We start from the raw sequence: 12604 nt of genomic DNA, 5'->3' as shown, positions 1-12604 counted from the left end.
GTATCTGTAATTTTTATGACCAGGCAATTGCTTATGGGACACCAATGACACATATGGGGGAATGTAATAAAAGTCGGTAACGGAAAAAATATTCGCAATGAGAAAAGTTATGCCCCATTGCTAACAAATTTTCCTTTGCGAATCCGAAAACTGTTTAGCGACCATTTCCGACAGTGGAAGAAGTTTTGCTAATTGTATAGTTTGCGCCAGTGCGCAGTGAATGTAATAAAACTTCTTACTGTTACGTTTGCTCCAAAAGATTACGACACCTTCAAACACTTCTTAAGTGGGCAATGCGCAATGAAAATTCACAATGCACAATGAAAATTCGCAATGTAATAACAGAAGAGTATTACATTGCAAATATTAATTCTTATTTGTGCAAATTGTTTTGCTCTTTGCGACTTTTACTACATTCCCCCAATAGTGTGTTTTAACTGCTAGTGTGTTTTGACTTCTGCTGTTACCCTGCCTGTCTGTTACCTTTCCTTATGTCATTAAATGGCAAGTGCCCTGACTGGTGCATACAATACATTTTTTGAGCATTTTTGCTATGAATTTGTATTATTCAGTCATGACACTTGCCATAAAATAAGGAATGGTGACAAGGGCAGACAGTGCACTATGTGTGTCATTATATTTAGTGACATTTTAGAGCAGTAATCACCAGTGGCCACAAAACAGGTGCATTTTTGGATTTGAGGCTTGGTGGCAAGTTTTGATTGTATAAAAACTAGGTGTATGGCCAAGTAGAGCCTCCTGTAGGCTGCCAGTCCTGATAGAGACTACCAAATCACAGCCCTTATTTGGCACCCCTAGTGACTTTTGTCATGGGGCTCATGGGTAATATAAAGTTTGGGGAACAATAATAAACAAGCTGTAATTGGCTCATATAGTATTTTATTTCAAGCAATTTCCATAAAAGGAATTGGGTTGAGCAGCAAAGGGCCAAAAAATGCTCTAAGTGACCATGTTAGGAGGCCATTTAAAGAGGAAGTAAAGTCTAAAATAGAATAAGGCTAGAAATGCTGTATTTTGTATACTAAAAATAAACATGAACTTCTTAACAACAAGCCTAATCAAACAAAAGATTTCTGCTTTCAAAGTTGGCCACAGGGGGTCACAATCTTGTAACTTTGTTAAACATCTTTGCAAGACGAAGACTGTGCACATGCTCAGTGTGGTCTGGGCTGTTTAGGGGTTGTCATAAATTATAAAAACAGCATATAATAATATCAGCCAATACAGCAAGACTTAATAATAATCAGAATAGACAGACTGCACTGGGTCCTGTGTTGTCATGTAATCTAATGTGGATTTCATAGTTTTTGTAATATTTAATACAAACTTTCTCCAACTCTGCAGAACCAGTGGTTGCAGCAAAACAATCCTCCAAATAGAATCCCAGTTTATATGTTTAAATCTGACTCCATGATCTTTGTCCCTGCAGCTGGAGTTGGAAACAGTAAAGGGGATGTAAAGGCAAAAATAAAATTCAATACAAATCTCCACCGACTGCCTAGTCGACTATCGCCGACTGCTCTACAGGGAAACAAACAAAGCTAATTAAGTTTTACATGGCAGGGGAAGTAAGGCAGGGGCTTCCCTTGCTGTTCATAATAATTACTCTATTCCTTTTACCAGTTTAATTGTATTTCTCTGCATTCTTTCCAGCTCATTTAAATCCTTGGTCCTAAAAGGCACTGCATAAGGAAGATGAAGCATTAAGGCAATATTATATTTTCATTCCTCGAGTCAGTGCCCTTTTTTTATTGCAAGACAGTACTTTATTTGCTTTAGTAGCGACTGATGGACTGTCTAGAGGTACAGTATTTTATCCACAAAAATACCCAAATCCTTCTCAATTAAAGGACCAGCCATATCTATTTAAACCCCCCTGTCTGTAAATTGTGCCCCATTTCTTACATACTTGATGCTGTATGCTGATTTACACTGATGGGAAGCTGAGTAGAGAGTTTGTGTTATTTTGAATGACCCCTAGGTGTCTCTGTCCTATTTATCTTCCCATGGCTCTCTCACCCAAAGCGTGCTTCTGAAGTTCATTCCTGCAGAATACAGCTAGAATTTTCACTGACCACTTGTGGGTGCTTGGCGATTGTACCATACATGAGCTTCACAGTAATAAGGTTACCATGCATATTTTACATAGTAAGTTAGGTTGAAAAAAGACACTGTAATAAAATCTGCTACTCACACCCCAACACCAAATTTAAATGCTAGCTAGGTAGGCAGATGTTGAAGTTCTTTACTCAAAAGACTGCAGGAATTGACTTCTGGATTGAACCAGAAGTCAGGACCAGGGAGAAGGAGAATATGCACATAGAGTCTCTGTACACAGTATGGTTCCCGGTTGCCCTTTTTGGTAATAATGTAAAGAGCTGGTTAACATGTATTGATATAAGTTTATTAAAAAAAAACCAGATGAAATAATTGCTGTATTTTAGAGAAGAGATATTCATGTTAAAAATATCTGGTGTTACTGTTCCTTAAAGAAGGCCCCAATGCACTACCAATAAGTTCCGCAATTTAGTTAAACCACTCTGAAAAATACAGCAACGTCCTGCATGGAACGTATAGTTTCGCACAATGTGTTATCAATAGCAGAAAATAGAAACCATACTTACAATGCCAACCTCAGAGTCATGAATAAACTAATTATAAAAAGCAAAGGACTAAGGCAATACCCCTTAGGTACTCCACTAACAGCTGACTATTCACCACAACCCTTTGTGATGTATCTTTCAGTCAGTTCTCAATCTAAGTACAAATATTATGTTCTGTGCCAATATTCCTTAAATCGGTGACCTTCCGTGTGGTACTGTGTTAAATACTTTAACAAAATCTGAGTAGATCACATCCATTGACACAACAATGTCTAGCATCTGCTCACATCCTTATAGTATGCAATTAATTTGTTTTTTTGAAGGTCTATTGTACATGCTGACACATAGATGGTGGTTTGAAATATATTCCAGTATCTTTTCACTAAATCCCCCTTGAGAAGCTTTTCTAACACTGATTTCAAACTAACTGGCCCATAGTTTCCAGGCTGAGAAAGAAATCTCTTTTTAAATAATGGATCTACATTAGCTATTTGCCAAACTCTTGGCACCATGCTAGATTTTACCAAAAATCTAGAAAATTAAGTTGTTTGGCAATCATAGAGCTGAACTCTTGTTATCTTAAATGATACTTTATGATCACTGTTCCCTAAATACAAACCCCTACTAGTGCTGGAGATAAAGTCTGTATTATAAACGATTACAAGATTTAACTTTCACAAAAGCTTACATTCTGAAGCCATTATAAAGATATTAGGAGTTATCTGTTGTAATATCAGGCTTTTGGCTTAGCAGTTGTGCCAGCAATTGATTTGGGTATGTAGACACTGCTTTGCCTATTACTGTATTTGCTTCCTTTCAATATTATTCCTGTGCTGATATCCAGAGTTAAATAATATGGTTGATTAAATGGATCTGAGAGCACCCAATCCAAGTCAGATTACTAGCAAGACTTGGGCCTATAGGACAGCAGCTGTAAAATGACTATGACGATTTTCATTCATCCAGGTCATGGTATATCTAGTATAGGTAAATCTAAAAACAACTGGACTTGCTGTGTAATCAATGAAGACGTTTCACTACTTATCCGAATCCAACTGACTAGTGTGGGAAGTTCTCGTCATATAAACTCTTCCACTAATCCAATCACAATGGCACATTGTAACTCTTAAAAGGGGTGACATCTGAAGAAATTTGCAGAGGTGTTGATTCTGTGTAGTTACTGCGATAGGATTATCCAATGTGTCATGCAACTCCTAGAAACAGGTGTTACTTGTGAGAGTTGCATGAATGACCACTCTACTCAGTGATAGCAATAAATATGAACCCTTAAGGAAAGACCCAACCAGTGGTTACAAGAAAAAGGTGATCGGTTGCCTACAACAACTTGAAAAGGAGAAAGCCACCGCCTGTACCCCAGAGAAGCCACACCATGCTTATACGGACTTCCCAAGATACACAAAGAAGGAGCCCCACTAAGACCCATTGTCAGCAGCATAAATTCAGTGACATACAGCATTGCAAAATTCTTAGCTAACATCTTAGCCCCATTGGTAGGCAATACAGTGCATCATATCCAGAATGCCAAAGAGTTCGTAACCAAGGTTCACGGCATTACACTAGAGGCAGAAGAAACAATGGTATCATATGATGTCACATGTATACCTACTACAGAGTCAATTGAGACTGTAAGAAATTGACTGCAACAAGATAACACCCTCAGCAGCAGAACGAAGCTCTGTCCCAACCAAGTATGTTTTTTGCTAGATTTGTGCCTTAACACCACATACTTCAAGTACAGGAACATTTTGTATAGAAGGAAACATGGCTGTGCAATGGGTTCTCCAGTCTCTCCCATTGTAGCAAACTTGTACATGGAGGAAGTGGAAAGGAGGGCCTTACTTACTTTCCAGGGGACTACACTGAGTCACTGGTTCAGATATGTGGATGACACTTGGGTTAAAATCAGATCCAATGAAGTGGCGGCCTTTACAGAACACATTAACTCAGTGGACAATAACATCAAGTTCACAAGGGAAGATGTCCATGAGAACAAACTTGCCTTTTTGGACTGTTTGATATGCATCCAAGAGGGGGGTAACTTGAAGACGGAAGTATACAGGAAACCCACTCATATGGATCAATATCTGTTGATGGATTCCCACCATCAGCTGGAACACAAACTGGGTGTCATTAGAACTCTGCACCACAAGGCGGAATGTGTGGCAACTGATACAGAGTCCAAAGACAAAGAGCAAAAACAACTTAGAGGAGCTTTGAAAGTGTGTGGCTACCCATGCTGGGCCTTTGTATAAACAGCAGCAACCAAGCCCAACAGGAACACCAATAGAAATAACTGCCCGGAGACACATAGTAAGTGAAACATAGTCATCCCATATGTAGCTGGAGTGTCAGAGAAACTCAGGAGGATTTTCAATAAACACCACGTCCCTGTGTTTTTCAAACCTAACAACACACTGAGACAAAAACTGGTACACCTAAAGGATCCAACACCAAAAGAAAAACAAAGCAATGTGGTATACGGAGTCCAGTGTAGCGAGGAGTGCACTTTGGGGAGACAAAACCACTGCTCTCCAAGCAAATGGCTCAGCATAGGAGGGTGAACTCTACAGGGCAAAACTCTGCTGTCTTTCTACAAATAAAAGACAAGGGACACTCATTTGAAGATAGCAAGGTCCAAATCTTGGATAAAGAAGACTGCTGGTTGAACGAGGCGTGAAAGAGACGCTTCATGTCAAGGTGGAGAAACCATCCCTGAACAGATGCGGGGGCCTTCAACACCACCTGTCTGCTACATACAATGCTGTTCTAACATCTGTACCCCGGCGGTTTCAGAACACTTCACACATCCATTCATGCAACTCTCACAAGTAACACCTGTTTTTTAGGAGTTGCATGACATATTGGATAATCCTATCACAGTAACTACGCAGAATTAACACCTGTGAATTTCTTCAGATGTCACCTCTTTGAAGAGTTACAATGTGCCATTGTGATTGGATTAGTGGAAGAGTTTATATGCCGAGAATTTCCCACACCAGTCAGTTGAACTGAAGAAGCTGCTCGGATGAGTAGTGAAACGTCTTCATTGATTACTCAGCAAGTCCAGTTGTTTTTAGATTTACCTATACTAGATACAGCTGTAAGATAATGCTGCTGAGATAAAAGCATGATACACACAAAAATGTACAAAAATACACTCACTCAGCCAGGTTCTCATGCAAAGGGATCTGTATCTGATTTTGTTAAACAATCAAGCAGCCCTCCAACAGTCAAATCATGGTGGGAATAGTTGGCTGTAAACTGCGCACCTGTGAAAATGGTTGTACCTAAGGCATCAACTGCAAATTGTCGACCTCTAGGGATGGGCGAATTTGACCCGTTTCGCCAAAAATTTGCCGGCGAAATGTTGCCGACGCCCATTAAAGTCTATGGGCACAGCTCCATACAAGTCTATTGTCGTCATTTTTGCGGCGAAACAAGGCGAAAAAATTCGCCCATCCCTATCCACCTCTCAAAATATTCCTGTATCTGCAGTGTTTTTATGGCTCCAGGGGAAATAAATGTTGTTGTTGCATCTTGGAAATTTGTTTGCAGTCATGTAATATGTCCAAAACAGCCAGTATCACAAATACTAGCTACAAAAGTATAGAAAGGGTATGGATTATATACTTGTATAGTCATGGACAAATCAGACCCATTTTGCTTTACCGAAAATTTACGAAATAGCAAAAAAATTGCTAAATGCATTGAAGTCAATTGTTTTTTTTTTCGTGCAACATTTATTTTACTTCTTTTTTTTCTTCACCTTTCAACACCTTCCTTTTTTCAGTTCAGTTACGGTATATGCAGATTTTTAAATTTTTCACCTTCTTAAAGGGAAACTCCACAAAAACATAACTTGAGCTTTTTGAAAAGTAAACATATTTTCAAGCAACTTTGCAATATACATCAATTAAAAAATATGCAGACGTTTCATGATTTTTAATGGTTTGGAACAGTTCCCTAAGCCTAGCTCCCTGCTCTCCTGCTGATCTGTCTGACTACTTTGCTGAGCTGGCTTACTACTGTTACTTTGTATCAACAGCCATCTGTCCTAAGGATGCATCCTCCAAACCCCACAATTCCCTGCACACATGATTTCAATAAGGACAGGAACATCACAGTGAAATGCATTCTGGGTTATGTAGCTCCTGTATGCTGTCTGTAATTTGTGGAGAAGTTGTTACAATTTGTAACATCAGTGTTTTAGTCCCCCCTTCCCTGCCAGGATTTCAAATGATGCAGAAAGAGAAGAACTGTTAACCAGCTGAGTTTCAGCATAGAAAATGGCATTTATTCATACTTTTTGAAGAAACCGTTAACTGTTATGGATATATTAGGGGTTTCTGTGTTATGTGGGCCTCTTTATCAAATTTTTTTTGGAGGCCGGAGTTCTCCTTTAATATTTTTTCTAAAGCATCTCTGGGAGGGGGTCACCGACTCTGTAAACTGTTCTAAATTGATAGATACATCAAAACAAAGGAAAGACAGCACTTACGCATTTTGGGAATCAATCCCTTAATCATAGGTTGCTTATGATTAAGGGATTGATTCCCCAAACACGTAAGACATATGATTCCTGTAGGATAATGCAATAAACCTGCTTTTTCCTTAACCGGAGTGCCATCCTTCCTTTGGTTTGATGTGTGTATGAGCTGTGGGCGGAGCACCCAATAAGGAGCAGAGGAATAGCTTTAGGGGAACGTGAGCTTGGAGCAGTCCCTTTGGTTTGGTTAAATTGATAGATACGTTGATAGATTTCTTATCTTTGACCCTGCTGAACAGAATCCCTGAGTTTAATGAAAGACAGCAGCTGTTATAACTGATAAAAACAGTTGCAAATATTTCACAGATGCTGCTGTACCAACTAATGCAACAAATTGGTAACTGTTAAGACTCTGCACCTGGATTACTGAGCTTGCAGACGGAAACACTAGAGATTGGAACATTTTAAACGCAGAAAATAAAAAACAAAATGGAAAGCAATTGATGAAAGTATTTTTTTTTTCTGGTGAATTATCTGAAAACAGCTGAACTGAAAAAAGTCTAGAAGGTGAACAACCCCTTTTAACACCTGCTGCCTCCCATGAACCTAAATTTGGAATGTGCTCTACTGCACATATAAGCCAAGAACTGCCTGTAATAATGGTCATATAGATCATATATCGTTCAAATAGAAATATCAATTTGCTTGAACTGGAACTGCCAATTTGCCAGTCATGCTATATTTGCCACCCACTTAAAAGGCACATCAACACCAAAATACAAATGTACCTAATAAAACAAAACATACAGTAATTGTAAGCATCTTTCCAATACACATTTATTAAAACATTTCAGTGCTTTTAAAGTTATTTGTAAATACAATTGCTATTGAAAGCAACATTTGCTTAACTCCTGGTTGGTATTTTTCAAACAAAGTTGCAAAAGTCTTTCTTCCCCAGAAAAATCAGGTCTGTTAATAAGCTTGTTTGTCATTTTGTTTTGGGGTTGACTTGCCCTTTAAGTATCCCCTCCAGTGGTTGGCACTGCTACTGTCTTTTAAAGTTGTAGCTGTAGTTTTCCAGACATACAAAATGTGTATCATTTAGCTCAGTGAATATGGCGATTGGTTAGGAGTCAAGGATATTGTCACCTTCTAATCTCTAGCGATTATCTACCGAAACATCAGCAAGAGATGCTAAAGCATTCTGCATTTATAATGCCTAAGAAAGACACAATTGTAGAGTGGATGCTTGAACTGCAAAAGTCACAATTGTTATGAAATAAGGACCAAGGTAAAGGTATTTAAGAAACGTACTTACACTATGCCACTTTCCCAGTTCTCTTCATCTTTTAATTTTGGAAATGTGAGTCTTAAATTCACATTTATGAGTTACCAATTTTGTTAGTATTGTTGAACGGAAGAAGATGATGTGACCCCTAAGGGCAATGACACATTTTGCTACTTGTCATCTATGATTTGTCAATGCTGCAAAACACCAGAATATACCCTAGACAATACTGAGAATTGTCTCCGCTAAAACACTCAAATCGTATCATCGCTCAAACGTGCCTTTGTGACACTGTGGGCCTTATTATATCAAGTCCAAATTTTTCTGATTATTTTAAAGGGCACCAATTATAACTAAAATCATTTACTAAGTAAATATACTATGTGAATGTTCAAGAAAATCTGGTTTTTAAAACAGTTAGAATTATTTGTATAATATAAATCATCAGCTCACTATTCCTTCTGCAAGATCTCCCCTATCTCCACTGCAGTTCTAGCTGAGGCAGGCATCTTGGATTTCACTGGCCCCTCCTACCTATATCTTCCCAGCCAACTGTAGCTCTGAAATCTCGTACATGCTCAGTTGAAATTCCTTTGTTGCTTATAAAACCTTCTAAGCTATTTTCAAATCAGCCAAACCTCTGTGTTAGATGCTGTTCAGTAGTGTTGCCACCTTGTGGAACTTAGTACCGGCAAGTGCCCTTTATTTGCATAATAACATCACCAGCAGGGGACAAGAAAGGGAAATCTCATGATACTTCTAGTGGAGGAATTTACTAAAGCTAGGCATTCTGGGTAGAATGCTCAAGGCAGTGCTACAATCTGAGCATGCTCCTAAAATTTGCATGTTATTGTCTCTCTTATAGTCTCAGTATGGACTCCCTCAGTGAAACAACCCATTTGATAAAGTAAGGGATTTTTTAAACCTGCAGTTTTTTTAAAAAAAAAACTATATATGTAGTTTGATTAAACATGTTTAGGTTTTACTGGTTCGATTCTTAATATGTGTTTGATTTTGGCCGTGATAGGTGCCCTTAAAGCCGATCAAACTAGAATCCACGATTGGACCTTATTTATAAGGTCACTATTTTATTGGATTGGGGACAAACACAAAAAAATCAAGCAAAAATCCAAATCGTATGATTTTTTTCTGAGTTTCCGAATTGCTCAATTTGTTCTGGCTTTTTCCTGAAAAGCCTGATTTTTTTTCGGATTTTGTTTTTGTTCTGCAGGAAACATACATCACCTTCAACAAGATCCTAGACAGGAAGCAGACTTAAAGGGATACTGTCATGGGAAAAAAAAAATTTCAAAATGAATCAGTTAATAGTGCTGGTCCAGCAGAATTCTGCACTGAAATCCATTTCTCAAAAGAGCAAACAGATTTTTTTATATTCAATTTTGAAATCTGACATGGGGCTAGACATTTTGTCAATTTCTCAGCTGCCCCTGGTCATGTGACTTGTGCCTGCACTTCAGGAAAGAAATGCTTTCTGGCAGGCTGCTGTATTTCCTTCTCAATGTAACTGAATGTGTCTCAGTGGGACATGGGTTTTTACTATTGAGTGCTGTTCTTAGATCTACCAGGCATCTTTTATCTTGTGTTAGGGAGCTGTTATCTGGTTACCTTCCCATTGTTCTTTTGTTTGGCTGCTGGGGGGGGGAGGGGGGTAATAGCATTCCAACTTGCAGTACAGCAGTAAAGAGTGATTGAAGTTTATCAGAGCACAAGTCACATGACTTGGGGCAGCTGGGAAATTGACAATATGTCTAGCCCCATGTCAGAATTCAAAATTGAATATAAAAAAATCTGTTTGCTCTTTTGAGAAATGGATTTCAGTGCAGAATTCTGCTGGACCATCACTATTTACTGATTCATTTTGAAAAAAACATTTTTTCCCATGACAGTATCCCTTTAAATAGCAAGAGGACATGAATGGCAATCAGACCATTCCCTGGATCAACTTGTACTAGTACTGAGCTATCTTCCATAACCCTGTATTCCCCCACTTGCTAAAAAAAAACAAAAAACATCCAGACCCTTCTTAAAGTTATCTAATGTATCAGCCAGCAAAACTGAGTCAGGGAGAGAATTCCACATATTCTTAAATGAGCTACTGTTCGAGAAAAAAAACGCAAGTATTTTATTGGCATTTCTTTTCCCTCAAACTCGATAAATCGGCCTACCCATGCCAGAAAAAGTCTTTTTGCTTGCATGCAGTTTTGCATGGAGAAGTTTTTATTTTTATGCAAGTTTGAGATGATTATATCCATTAGTCATATTGGTCGTCATTGCTTAAAATATCATTGTGAATGTAATGTAAATGTATGGGACCTGTTATCCAGAATGCTAAGGACCTGAGGCTTTCCGGATAACAGATCTTGCCATAATTTGGATCCTCATACCTTAAGTCTACCTAAGTAAGTACCGACTAAATGCCTAAATATATGCACAATGTATCTCACTAGGTGTAGATATTCCTAAGGCAAGGTAAGAATCCTTGCCCTGTGCTGACACGCCTGGCACACATTAGAGAGGCATCAGAAGGGTTTTTTGCCTTCCTATGAATCAACTGACAGGCAGGTTATACACAGATATAAAAGGTTGAACTTGTGTCTTTTTTTTCCAACCCAAGTCACTATGTTATTGTACTAGAAACATACCTCCTAACATGTTGGAAATAAAAAGAGGGACAAAAAAGTTGCCCATTTTTGTGGCAACACCCCCTAATTACCATGTTCATTTTACAAAATTGTTTGTTATTACAGTTCTGCTAATGAAGGTGAGTTGCCCTTTAAGCTGTGAGTCTAACTTTTCCCAAGGGACCTGTTATCTTATATTTACAATTACTTATTTGCTTATCTAGATTGCTTATCTAGATACATTCGAATAGTTACAAATGTATCTTATCTTCTGTTGTTGCTGTTCTGGGCTCTCTGCCAAAAGTCAATTAAGTTAGAAACTTTCTTTCTTTTTCTGGCTGTTCAGTGCAGAGAAAAACAGGACTTTCCACTACAAATAAGGGACAGCAGATTGAGCTGTCAAAAGAGGGACTGTCCCTCTAAAAACTAGACAGTTGGGAGGTATGCTAGAAAATCATGTAAACATAAAATAAACCCAATAGGCTTCCAATAAGTATTAATTATATCTTAGTTTGGATCAAGTACAAGGTACTTTTTTATTAATAAAGAAAAAAAGGAAATCATTTTTAAAAATTTGCATTAACAGTGCTTTGCTAATCCAAGTGAAAGGCATTTCTGCCATGTATATCAGTTCAGTCTACTGTACTTGTTCTGCAGTGGGATATTGTACTTAAAATGAAGTTGTTGAAAAATTATATAATCTGTGACTGTCATTTTATGTTTTTCAGTGAAGGCTGGTGGGATGAGGATAGTGCAGAAACATCCTCACTCACCTCATGCAGAAACTAAGGAAGACAAAGATAAAGATGAAGAGAACTGGGAAAGTGGCATAGTGTAAGTACATTTCTCAAAGAACTTTACATTGTCCTTACTTCATAATAATGATTGGGTTTTTCATAGTTCAAGCATTGGGAGACAAATGTTTAGAGTATATCTAAACACAAAAAAAATTAAGGTTGAGCACTTTTACAACTTATATTCATTTTCTGTTCTTAGCAGTTTTCTAGTTTCTATCTTATTCCAGGAAGTGCACATTGGGCCTCTATTTAACCCTTTAAATGCCACAGATAGTAGAATCTATGTTCTGTAGCAAAGTAACTTGAAATGCCACAGATCGTAGATTCTACGTTCTGCAGAATTTGCAGACTTGGGAACGGAGGAGCGGCTTGTAAAGCCGCTCGCTCCGTTCCTGCTTGTTCCCCAGCCCCTAGGCAACGAGCCTAGGCGGGGAACAAGTGGCCCCTGGGTCGCGATCGCCCAGGGGCCCCAAGGCAGCAGCAGGCACATGCAGCATATGTGCCCTGCTGCTGCCTGCACTTTCAGAACGGAGGAGTGGCTTTACAAGCCGCTCGCTCCGTTCTTAGTGTCCCTGGCAGCTTCCCCTAGGCAACGAGCCTCGGCAGGGAAAATGGGCCCCTGGGTCGCGATCGCCCAGGGGCCCCAATGCAGCAGCAGGCACATGCAGCATATGTGCCCTGCTGCTGCCTGCACTTTCAGAACGGAGGAGTGGCTTTACAAGCCGCTCGCTCCGTTCTTAGTGTCC

At 38.9% G+C, this 12604-nt stretch overlaps 1 protein-coding gene across 1 annotated transcript in view; it reads left to right on the top strand.

Moving 5' to 3' along the window:
* dap.L (death-associated protein L homeolog) overlaps positions 1-12604 on the top strand; it is a 56827-nt gene that overhangs the window by 5154 nt on the left and 39069 nt on the right. Inside the window, exon 2 of the mRNA XM_018267642.2 lies at positions 11790-11895. Coding sequence (XP_018123131.1) covers positions 11790-11895 — 106 coding nt within the window. The remainder of the gene's footprint in view (positions 1-11789; positions 11896-12604) is intronic.

Source organism: Xenopus laevis, chromosome 6L (assembly GCF_017654675.1).
Source record: "Xenopus laevis strain J_2021 chromosome 6L, Xenopus_laevis_v10.1, whole genome shotgun sequence".
Taxonomy (NCBI): Eukaryota; Metazoa; Chordata; class Amphibia; order Anura; family Pipidae; genus Xenopus; species Xenopus laevis.
This window is presented reverse-complemented; position numbering and strand designations above follow the sequence as displayed.